The sequence below is a fragment of the Festucalex cinctus genome, chromosome 15 (genome assembly GCF_051991245.1).
Source record: "Festucalex cinctus isolate MCC-2025b chromosome 15, RoL_Fcin_1.0, whole genome shotgun sequence".
Taxonomy (NCBI): Eukaryota; Metazoa; Chordata; class Actinopteri; order Syngnathiformes; family Syngnathidae; genus Festucalex; species Festucalex cinctus.
In genome coordinates, this window is record NC_135425.1 from 11,857,591 (window position 1) to 11,869,938 (window position 12,348).

The 12,348-nt window shown below is 40.7% G+C and overlaps 1 protein-coding gene and 1 pseudogene across 2 annotated transcripts; both read right to left on the reverse strand.

Annotated features, from left to right (window-relative positions):
- Positions 1-307: 307 nt before the first annotated feature.
- Positions 308-4,169, reverse strand: LOC144002240 (glutamine synthetase-like; annotated as a pseudogene). The gene is made up of 5 exons (XR_013278697.1): positions 3,863-4,169; positions 3,574-3,732; positions 3,326-3,488; positions 2,762-3,082; positions 308-749 (listed from the first exon to the last, which is right to left on the reverse strand). The product of XR_013278697.1 is annotated as a glutamine synthetase-like (transcript).
- A 1,401-nt stretch (positions 4,170-5,570) lies between these two features.
- LOC144002206 (glutamine synthetase-like) lies at positions 5,571-10,548 on the reverse strand. The gene is made up of 7 exons (XM_077497214.1): positions 10,514-10,548; positions 9,836-10,025; positions 9,288-9,449; positions 9,055-9,201; positions 7,332-7,459; positions 6,700-6,899; positions 5,571-5,914 (listed from the first exon to the last, which is right to left on the reverse strand). Exons 2-7 carry the CDS (start codon positions 10,002-10,004, stop codon positions 5,608-5,610), a joined length of 1,113 nt encoding a protein of 370 aa, XP_077353340.1. The 5' UTR covers positions 10,005-10,025; positions 10,514-10,548; the 3' UTR covers positions 5,571-5,607.
- Between the last annotated feature and the right edge of the window lie 1,800 nt (positions 10,549-12,348).

A 12,348-nucleotide genomic window follows, 5' to 3' on the forward strand; every position in this document is an offset into this window, starting at 1 on the left:
GATAGTCAAGAATGTGTCAGAAATGTTTCCCAAATGGCCGCTTATAAGTTTGAAGATATCTGTGATGCTAATCGACACAACTTGAACATGACACTATAGTGAAATTATTTTCAACCATAGGGGCACCATCATTTTTTTTTGTCCAGGTCTCTTTCAAGAGTGTTTATTCTTTCTTTCTTTCTCTTTTTTTTTTTTTTTTTTTTTTTTTTTTTTAATAAAGCTGTTGAACCGCAGCTCAAAAGCAACGTTTCATTTTCTTTAGTTAATTTTCTGTAACGTTTTATTTATTACTCCGTCAACTTTTTTTTCTTTCTTTCTTTCTTTCTAAGTATGTACTTAGCGTTTGTGGAATTGTGGATATTGATCGATCATGACAACACTATATCGTTTTTGTACGCCACGCTGTCGCCATCTCCTGGCCAGTATGAGAAATGCTTCAACTAATTGCCCTTCACAGCATCATCATCATCATCATAATCAAGCAGGCAGATGCTTGCGATGGCCTTGGTCACAAGGTACGGGTCACTGTCCTCGAAGTAGCCTTTCTTTTCTTGACCCACCTGGTGAGAAATGCAGATGTGGCACCTGTGTTTGCAATTTCAGCAGAGAATTCTTGCATGTTGGAGATTTCATGATGATCCGTGAGACGTCTCATGTTGTCCTGACCACTGCGTGGGTTGTACACTTTAATATGCTCTGCTTTAATTTGCTGCCTCCTGCTCAGTTTCTCGATGGCCTTCTCAATGAATCTGTGTTCAGAAAGTACACACATGAATGTTGTTGTCTGCATTTAGAAAGTACATTTACTCCCGACGCTCACTTTGGCAAAATTGTCTGCATAGTGAGAGCACTTCCAATAGTACATTAAATAAATGGAAAGCTCAGCGATATTTGAAAAAGCACACTAGCCAGCCTGTTTTCTATGTCTCCTAAATCCCAACGCAGGTGAATCCAATGACAGCTCATCAGCAAGCTCTGGAGAAGCTTGATAACGATCCTCACCTGCGTTGGAATCAGGAGACAAGAAAACAGGCTTGATAATGTGCTCCCGAGTGGACCAGTGTGGATTTTTGTCACATAATGATTTGATGATTCACGAGTACAGAGTTCCAAAAATAATATTTGTAATCTCTACCTCACATTTTGTTACATTTTGTTTTCTTCATTTGTGACTCATGGCTTGATAATGTGATTATCTAAACATCATTCCCACCGGCAAGCCCTAGTTATACTAAGTTATAATTATATGGCATATTAGCATATTAGCATAGCATAGCATATTTATATGGGGGTGCGGAAAGGTAGGGGTTTGGTATAGGGTTGCCAACTGTCCCGTGTTATCCGGATGCCCTGTATTTTGGGCTAAATTGTTATGTCCCGTACGGGACCTCAAAAGTCCTGAAAAATAATTCTCAATTTTACACGAAATGCAGCAAACGGCATCTTTGCCATTTTTGGACCACGGCTGCTCCCGTAGGTTGACAAGTGACAAGGAAGTTGCTCGTAGCAAATAAAATGAGTCGCTGGGTGTGACGTTATGTGGAGATCTTGCAAGGTAAGAGAGGTAACTACAGAGCTCCAGGTGGAGTGGACCCGTCACTTGCCTTTGGTGCCGGTTGGCGTGGGTTCGATCCTCCGCCTGGGAGAGGCCCATGTATGTGGCCTACAAGAAGTAGGCTACGCGTGTGAGTGGGTATATTTAAAAAAAAAAAGAAGGTAAGTACAGAGAGAGAGAGGCACTTCCTGGTTTCGTCACAGCTTTATGTCACCTATACTCCAAACGCCGATCTTAATATGTCGGCTGCAAACATATCAGCGGGAGCAATACAAGATGTATTGATGTATTCTCGTACTATTTATGAACAAATACTGCGAGAATTTAGCTTGCTGGCAAGTTCCACAATCAGCGCTTAACACAGCAAACTGCACTCTACAGCTCCTTGATCAGCTAAAACGGCAATGTCACGAAGCACGGCACCTGTCAGCCAATCACAGGCATCAGGCATCGTCACGTGCATTTGTTGTAGCTGCTTATACTGCACAAGTGGCTATAATAATAATAATAAGATGAAGAATAATAATGTGTAGTGTTGTCTGGTTGGTTAGGAAGAGAGAATGGATAAACCTGTAAGAAAGAAAAGAAAGAAAAGTCTCCATGGAAAAAGGAAATTTGGTGAATCACGCTCCTCTTTTGCATTTCATTTTTTTTTGCACCTGTTTTTTTTTTTTTTTTTTTTTTTCGGTAAAGAGGCAAATTGTGGTTTCTTTGAGGTTTTGTATGAGGTTACATAATGATGGCCTCCAGTAACGATTAAAGGGAATGTACGAACTTTTTTCGCATTTCGAATCTAATCAGAATATACGCTGATTTCACACATCATGCTCACACCACCATGGCACCGTGCCGTGCACCTGTCTCTTATTTTGGGATGAGAAAGTTGGCAACCCTAGTCTGGTACTCCAACTATTCCATATGTTCAAAAGAAATGTTCTTGGATTCATGCATACATGCATCAGGATGTTTTTTTTCTGTACGTTTTTTTTTTTTTTTATTTGGCCGCACACCATGTTCTTAGTATGAATGCATTCAAGTCTTTTGAATTGATGCGCCTGGTCCAGTGCAGTAAATAAACACCGTCATCATTGTTCGAGGAAATACAGCAGTTCAAACAATTGTTCATCACTACACAAAGTCACAGTGCACACTCCAAATATTTGTTTCAGTTGCATATTTTTTTTTCCCCCAGAACTGTTTACTCACTGCAGTCGTCCTTCTTCCCTCATCTGCTTGGTGCTGACATGAATGAGGCCACCAGCACCATTCCAGTTTCCCTTTATTGGTTTCGGGTCCAGTGTTGCAACAACCCCAAAATCTTCACATATACGGTCCAACAAGAAGCGTGCAACACACAGTTGATCTCCCATCTCAATACCTTCACACGGGCCTACCTGGAACTCCCATTGAAGTTTGAAGTTAGGACAATGAAACAGGGCAAATAAAAGAGACTGTAGATGTTGATCCCAGCGGAGAAACATGCCTTGTAGTGACACTCTGCGATGTCTCGTCCGATATCTTTGGAATCTTATAAAGAGGCAAACAAAAAGTATTCAAGGATTCCTTTGGGATTACGTCAACAGTGCAAGGAGCAACAACTCGACACCAGTTTGAGTCATGTTATGTACAGATACAAATCGCAAACAGTTGTTGGAGAGGGGTATTGTGTGTCTGGCAATGGCCAACTGAACAGTTGAGAAATTGAATGTAGTCATCGTGTGTTTTGATGGAAATTTACAACAACAAAAAATATTGAAGTTGAAGAAAAACAACATAACCTATCTACATACAGACCTTGGAATCCTTGTTGAGGCCAAGAAAACGGCTGCCAATCTGTTCTGGTTTAGTGTGTATTCCTGCTCTACGCCAAACCATATATGATGCTCTTCAACCTGGTCCATGACTTTTTTGCAGCTCATTCGGTGGTTTGTTTCTAAACAAAAATGCAAAAAAAACAGTTGATTTCCTGTCTCAATTTGGAGAATAGCGTATGTGAAGAAAAAAAGTGCAGAAGGTACCTATAACGATGTGGTTTTGTTTGAAAACTTCACAAAGTACCAGTTTGTTAGGGTCAAGATTGAAGGGATCTTTGAACATGCATACTGGGGTGAGGCACAGTTCGCAGCAGGAATCTTTGGACTGGTTGCTTCGGCCATAAGTGTACCATTCAGGAACTTCTACCAGTAATCACATGACCACACATCAGAATAACACCAAAAAGCAAATGAAAGGCTATGGGTTTATCATAACATGTTCACATCTTCTTCTGATAACAATGCAACAAATGTGATGAAACCGTATATTTACCGTGTATACTTTTTGGTTCAGTATCCATGGTCCGGGTTTTGCTGCAAAGCCCCGCTCCAGTTCCATCAATCCAGATGTACGTTACCTGACATCTTCCTCCCTGCGGCAACCTCATGTAATGCTCACGCACAGCCTTGCTCAGGTAAGAGGCGATCAACACTGATGTCATGTTTCCCTGATAGAGTTTGGCAATAGTGATATGTTGGTCACAAATGAAACTTAGTTTAGCTCGTTGAAGTGAAGCAAGAGCTGGTTTCTGGTTGATAGCAACTCTTGTGAAAATTCAGCGACTGGGAGGACTCCTCCCAGTCGTCCTAATTGACGCACTGCAGCCAGCTGATCCTTCCGCGAGATGTTGTTTGTCTTTTCGAAGGATCAGCTGTCTGCAGTGCGTCAGTTAGCCGTCTACAGGGCGACACGCAGTGATACGAACGAACAGAAAAGTAGTGGCTGGCGGTAATGGCGTCTGACTTTTTTCAGAAAAGGAGTATTGTGATGGAAATGTATCACGCTTTTGAACACAAATAGTTTTTAGAAGAAAAACGCATTATTTCCGAGACCCCAGCCAGCATGCTGGACTATTTTCCTCTCGTCCAACACCGGACCAGAACTCGTGTCACAGAACGCTGTCAGGGGTAATTCAGTGCTGATCGCACACACTGGAGGTGAGGATGAAATTGAGATTCATGTTAAAAAATCCGAACGATCCCTTTAACATACCGCAAATTTGATGATTTAGTTAAAAATAATTTTAACGACTATTTCATGCGTATAGTAAACACCACTGGTACATTTTGCACATCCTTCATCAAAGCTTCCGTTACAGTCATTCTGTTAGACCTATCTCAATTGTAGTCTTCTCAATATAATGCATACTGTATTTGTAATTTTTCTTCCATTCCTACCTCAGGCACCTTTACTTCAATGGTCACTTCTCTTAATTCTCTTAAACTGACAGTGTGTAATATTTAGCGCCATCTAGTGGTGAAATAATAATTTATTCCATTTCAAAACCAACTATTAATTCCAATAATACGGCAAAAAAATGTTCTATCACATCAAACATTGTTCTGTTAAAATGTTATACATTGTGTCTGCTCTTGACCCATACACAGACTTGTACATGCAATATTATTTTGCAGATTCAAGCACATTTCTTTTTTAATGTGTATGCTAATGTCCATCCATCCATTTTCTTGACCACTTATTCCTCACAAGGGTCATGGGGGATGCTGGAGCCTATCTCATCTGGCTTTGGGCAGTAGGCGGGGTACACCCTGAACTGGTTGCCAGCCAATCGCAAGTGTATGCTAATGTAAATATTCCCTTTATCACAAAGTACAGACAAGCAATATATAGAAAACAAACATGTCCAAGATCCATTTTTCAATTCTCACTGTATATTGTGGGGAGCTGGTTTACTCCAGAAACATGCATACTGTCAATGCGTACAAAGCTGTTGTATCAAAAAAAAAAAAAGAAAAGAAAAAAAAAAAAAAAGAGTACCTTTACCCATAAGTTAGAGTTAGGATGTTTATAATTTTACTATTACAGTCCTTTTCTCCTTTGCATAATGTTTATTAGATTTGGTTTACTAACTGACTTCCCATACAATTTTTGGAGTAGGAAGTACAGTACCCCAAAACGCAGCAAACTATAGACCCCCACCCCCCGCCCTTTGTAGCAACCAACCACCCCTAAATGTCTTTATAGCACCCCTAAACCACCTCAAAGTCTTGCCTTATCTAATTGCCCTTTACTTGATAATCATCAAGCAGGCAGGTGCTAGCGATAGCCTTGGTCACAAGGTACGGGTCACAGTTGGCTGCAGGGCGACGGTCCTCAAAGTAGCCTTTCTTTTGTTGACCCACGTGACGAGGAATGCGGATGCTGGCGTCTCTGTTTGCAGTTCCAGAAGAGAATTCATTCAGGCTGGAGGTCTCAAGACGTCCAATGAGACGTCTTACGTTGTCCTGACCACCGTGTGCGTCGTACACTTTAATATGCTCCATGTGTCTTTTGCTCAGCTTCTCGATGGCCTGCTCAATATATCTGTCATCAAAAAGTACATAAGTCAATGGGTCATTACTTGTTCGATATATTTAACAAGTAGATTCACCAGATGAAATGCATATGGTAGCAGGGGTGCCCAAGTTCGGTCCTCGAGAGCCCCTATCCAGCCTTTTTTCCATGTTTCTCGCCACTAACACACCTGATTCGTGATCAGGATCGTTATCAGGCTTCTGCCAAGCTTGCTGATTAGCTGTCATTAGATTCAGCTGTGCTGAATTAGGGAGTCATGGAAAACAGGCTGGATAGGGGAAATCGAGGACCGGACTTGGGCATCACTGGTATACAGTAGATAAAATGCTTAACAACAACGCATCGTGGGTGCCCACATCACATTATCAGTTTCTGTTTCCACAATGTAAAGCCTGGTGTACTCGGGTTGACTGCGCTCCGAGCCCTCCTCCCTCTGCAAATGAGGGAGGCTGTTCCGATTGGCCTGGAAAACGGAAGTTGCAAAACGGCGCAAAACGCCCGTTACAGCTAATTCTACCGGCGCAAAGTCTACGAAAAGGTCTGCAAGGTCTTCTTTCCTGTGTCAAGATAAACTTATACCATATTTCCTCAAATAGTGACCTCCACTCTAATGATGTTGTGTATCATCCACTTTAACAAATGACTTGTCCCCAAATAAATGCTCCTTCCCCAGCTTGGTCCCCTTTTGCAGTTGAGTAGCTCCATTACTGTTTGAGGAAATACAAGAACTATAGAAAGTTACAAGTGTTACAAATTACCCCCACTGCACATTTTTGGGAGAACTGTTTACTCACAGCAGTCCTCCTTCTTCCCTCATCTTCTTGGTGCTGACATTTGTGTGGCCACCAGAACTATTCCAGTTACCCGTCACAGGTTTGGGGTCCAGTGTTGCAATCACCCCAAAATCTTCGCATACACGGTGCAACAGGAAGCGTGCAACCCACAGTTGATCGCCCATCTCAATACCTTCGCAGGGACCTACCTGGAACTCCCACTGAAATTTGAAATCAAGACAATGACAAAATGTAATTAACTAATTCACTGCCAGTCCAGGACAAAAAAAAATCTTTGACGTCTAAAACCGTCTATGGCAGTGAATGTGTTAAAGTTGGATGTCCGCATGTTTTGAATATTCTGGGAGACGACACAAAAGGTTTTTTTTTTTTGGTTTTTTTTTTTAACTATGTGTAGTAAACGCTGCAATTTACTGTTGTTGCTTTAATACCAAGTTGATGCAGAACGAAAAAGCTTTTTTACACATTGTTTTATTGCGTGTGCAGGAAAAAAAAAAGAATCTTTGACGTCTAAAGCCATCTATGGCAGTGAATGTGTTAACTAAGAGGATTTCCAGGGATGTATAATAAGACCATTTCCTAGAGGAACAATTACCATGGCGATGTAAATTATGTTTCCTTTCCATACTTGCCTGAGATGGCAAAACCTCAGCATTTGTTCCAAAGATCTTGATCCCAGCATAGAGACATGCCTTGTAGTGACACTCCACAATGTCCCGTCCAATAGATTTGTCTGAGCCCACTCCACAGTAGTAGGGACCTTGAAAAAAGTCAAACAATAAGTTGTTTAATGTCTACATCGCCCTTGAGATTACCGGAACGATACAAGGTGCTTCACAACTGGAGAGCCACAACCTGGCCACTAGTTGTTGAAGAGATGCATTCTGAATACTCTCTTATTGCCCTGCCTTGACTAGGACACCAAACACCAGAAGCTTGCTAGGAGAAGGTGACATGGCTCGTGAGCTCACCTTCCCCTTTTTCACATGCTGTGCTCCACTACTAAGACCGGGGTAACCTAACCAAGTTTGTGTGATTGTCACATTTGCCTGGGTGGTTTCTCTTTTTGGTTGGGGATGCTCCTAACCTGTCACTGCTGCTGCACACTATTACAGCTCAGTATTAGTATTATACATTATATTCTTAATATGTTACTATAACACTAAGGACTATGAATGTCCAGATTGAATCACATGATCACATCACGTGGTTGCTAACTCGATCGGAATCGGACATTGTCTCCCAATAAGGACTCTGATAAATATATGGTTATTTTTTTTATAACTTTTTATTAAATGTGGAGTTACGTTGTGGCACAGAGTGTGACTTAATTTTCCCACACATTTTCCCTTGGCTATTGCCTGAATGCCGTCAACAAGGAAATAGCGGTATGGGCCGATACAGGCCTTTTTTCAAGTACTCGAGTACTCGTGACGCAGACGAGTACGAGCGACCGATGGCAGAGGGGGAAGACGTTAAGTGAGTCCTCCTTGCCTGTAACTGGCGCTAGCTTGCAGCAGTTTTTCACCAAAACTTCACCGGTTTGGAAATACTTCAAAATTGTGAATCTTAAACTAAAATAGCATTTTTGTGTTTTATTTTGAGTGTTAAGACTATTGAAGAGTGACTGTGCTGTTTTTTTTGGTCAAAATTAAAGGAAATATATTTGTTTAAAAATATCTTTTAGTGATTTTATTTGTTAAAATGTACTACTGGTATCGGCGGTTGGTATCGGTGAGAACTGATGGTCTGAGTATCGGTATCGGTCTGAAAAAAAAGTGGTATCGAACATCCCTAATAATAAGTTATTACCAGTCCTGCCGGGACTCTGCATCGGTTGCCCTTTGAAGGGTCCCCGGTACTTAGCCTAGCTTGAATCCGGAGAGTTGGCTATCCATCGCTGGGTCGCCAATCCCGCCCGACCTAGATTGACTTTTCATATCCACTGGTCACGTAGTAATTGTGCTTCGTAAAGGTGCTTTCAAGATTAACATGGAAATGTTTGAAATTTGACCTTTAAGCCAATGTGCGACATTGTTTGCCATTATGGGATGGAATGTAGCTGACTCCCGACCAATTGTAGTGGCATCTTTATTCGCATCAAAATCAGGGAGGTAGTAGCACACGACGCTCTTAACATTGCGGAAGCAAATTGACTCGCTGGGCTCCGAGAGATGAGATTGGCGTGCGCATACCAGATTGGCCTTGTAGTGTAGTTGTTCACATTTCTGACTTTTATGGAGATGGTGAAGTACAGTCGTACTCAATGTTCCATAGTGTATTTACAGAAAGAGTGGGCAACTTTTGCCAGGTCAATAATTGTACTGCAATGCTGTCCACTGTCAACATACTGACCTTGGGGTGCAGGGAATCCATTTTTTGGCCAACCAAATGGACGTCCATCATTTCCCATGAGTGTGTACTCCTGCTCAATGCCAAACCATATCTGGTGCTCTTTAACCTGGTCCATGACTTTGTTGCAGCTTACGCGATGGTTTGTTTCTAAACACATCACACAAAAACAGTTGCAAATTTCCTGTCTCAGATTGGAGAATAAAATACGTCAAGAAAGAAAGTAGAGGGGGTACCTGCAGGAAGGCGGTTGTACTTGAAAACTTCACAGAGGACTAGTTTGTTGGGGTCAAGAGTGAACGGATCTCTGAACATCCGCACTGGGACCAGGTACATGTCGCTGTTGGAGCCTTCGGACTGATATGTGCTTGACCCATCAAAGTTCCATTCAGGAATATCTACCAGTAATCAGATCGACACTTCAATCAGAGTAAGAAAACAGCGACAGATGGTTTTAAAGTCCTCTATAAATATAGAGTTGAATTACGTGATGGGACTCAGCGCCTTAACTGCATGATTTGTTGAGCGCTTCTAGTCCAGCACAACTAGCTTCTAACAAAACAAAAGGAGCACTCGCCCTGTTCATTTTATTCACCAAATCCAATTCCTACGTGCTGAATTTGAATGGTTTGATGAATGAGGCTAGGAAACTGACGGGGTTTTGTATCTCCAAACAAGGTTTAAGAACCACTGTGTTCAAATTACAGCATTAACCTCAACGTTTATAATGTCCTTATATCAGGGGCGGTTGTGAAGTAGGCGATCATTAAAACAGTATATTTACCTTGTATACTTTTTGGTTCAGCATCCAGGGTCCGGGTTTTGTTGCGAAGCCCCTCTCCAGTTCCATCAATCCAGATGTAAGTCACCTGACATTTGTCCCCTTGTGGCAGCGTCATGTAATGCTCGCGCACAACCTTGTTAAAGGAAGAGCTGATCGATGTTGATGCCATTTTTACCTAGAAGTCTCTATCCTGAAATGGCATTTCATAACTTATTGTAATTACATAATTTTAATACATAATTTTATTAAAGAGCACAAAGAACTCATAATGTTAATGACTCACGTAACCACACCTTTTTAATCATGTGTAACACTTTTTTTTTTTTTTTTTCTTGTATTGCCTTTGGGCGATGTCTGGTGGTTCGGTGTGTGGCAATGTCATTTTCAGTCATCTTTCCTGTATTACATTTGTCAGATCATCAACTCAACAGAAAAAATATAGTTGTTTATTGAAGATGTTCAAGTTTTGCGGTTATATCGTATGATTCTTGTCAATCTTGCTAATATTTAGATACTTATACTCATTATAATTCCTCGAGCAAGAATAGTGTGATTATTGTTACAGCCTCCTGACATGCCTTTAGTTTTAATTCAATAGGAAATAAAAAATCTTAGAAATTGCATTCATTGCATTCTCCAGTCATACAGCAGGTATTCCATATAAAGCACACAACTTACTTTATCGTAGGTGACTTCAGTTGTCTACAGGCAGCTCTCAATCAGCACAGGGCAAAACCTGTTTACGGTATTTAACTGCATGCAAATAATTAGCAGTCAAGTGTAGTCTAACGTAGAATGTGACGTCACAGACAGACTGCCTCAAAATGTGTCTGCATGAACTATGAGATTCCCACAGTTCTGTTATTTTATTGTACTTGTAATTAGGAATTATACAACATTTTGGAATTATTACAACATACATTTTAAGATATTGAATTAGAATTTATTGAATTACATCAAGACAATGTGATAAAATCCAAAGACAAACCAAGCAATTCAGTAAATTTCAATTTCCAGCTGTTAGTAAAAGAAAAACATAAAAACTTCAATATAGGCATGTGAAAATAAACTAATTATTCAGTACAATGCACAGGCTTAGCTGAGGTGAACATAAACTTTCATGACAAACATAACAACCACTCATTAAAATAGTGCCTGCTGCTAGTAGTGGGTGACAATGAGTTGTTAAGATGAGTCAAGGTTTGCAGCTCAGTGACCTCAGTTAAATTAAGTATGATGATGGAAAACCAACAACTCATGCAAGAACCAGATTAAGATATCAGCAACTTCACTTCACAGGCCTCAGCAGCATGTTAATCCACAAGAGCGGAAAACAACACAAAATACAAAGTGCTCTTGTGAATCACGAGCGGATCATAGAGACTCCATCACAGGATGATGATGACTTCAAACACAAAGTGCGAGAAAGTGTCACAGAATTACATGTAAGCACTTTTACATACTGTTAACAAACTTCGCCAGGTTTGTTTGTTTTATTGATGCTATATGTGTGTTATATATTAGTAAGCAGACGTCTTACTGATTCATGCAGGACTGGTTGAACATGTTTATCTATTTTGCTTATCACTTGTACTCGTTAAAGTTGCGTGTAATTGCAGCCTACTCGAGTTGACTGAGGGTGAGAAGCAATTAAGTGACAAAAGGTACACCATGCGCTACTGTTTATGCACGAAACATTTGCCCCAGGCTTTGTTACTTGGCAGTAAATAATGTTCTTGAACTTGATGCTCCACAATTCAATGATGCATTCTGCACCTGTTCTTGCAACGTGATTTTATAACCTAATCCAACGTTGTAAGTCATGGGCAATTAGGCCATGTCCACACAGAAATGGAGCCGATATAAAAAGCCAATGTGATGTAAAATCTAAACTCTAAGATGGTGGGGAATTAAAAAACACTATGAAAGGAGACATTCATGTAGACAGATGACAAGGTAGATAGAAGTTATGCTTCGGAATGAAACTCAGACGATTACCTAAGTCAAAGAAAATGGCTCTGGTCTGCGGTTTTTAGATTGTCGGTGGTGGTGCTAGCACACTGCCACGAGAGAACTGGGGCTTCTTAACTCGTTGACCGCCAAAAACGGTTAATGACGTATTCAAAATCCTAATGAATGCCGCCAAAAACGTTAATTTACGTTTATTACTTTTCTCTCTCTCTCTCTCTCTCTCTCTCTCTCTCTCTCTGAACGGGCAGCGCAACGTCTTGTGCAGCACTACCTTGTCACTAAGCAAAAAATATTAGTGTCAAAGTCACTGTTGTGCAAAAAAATGTATCTTTTCACAAAAAGCTTGTTTTTCTCTTATGTCACTCAAATGACCTAATTTCAAATGGTGATAACTAAAGAACGGAATAAGGTAGAAACATACTTTTTTTTTCTCATGAAAGAATGGAATCCAATCTTTGATATGGTAGCCACCATATATATGTCGTCATACCGCACAATATTCTGTTTGCTTTGAAAGATGAGTGAAAATGCTCCAAATTGGC

Bases quoted from the DNA above. Each gene is read 5' to 3' on its own strand.
- LOC144002206 (XM_077497214.1), bottom strand. From the start codon at position 10,004: ATGGCATCAACATCGATCAGCTCTTCCTTTAACAAGGTTGTGCGCGAG. The intron at 9,202-9,287 runs GTACCCCCTCTA...TGATGTGTTTAG, and splicing joins GTACAACCGCCTTCCTGCAG to AAACAAACCATCGCGTAAGC. The intron at 7,460-9,054 runs GTCAGTATGTTG...ACTTTTTTCAAG, and splicing joins TGGATTCCCTGCACCCCAAG to GTCCCTACTACTGTGGAGTG.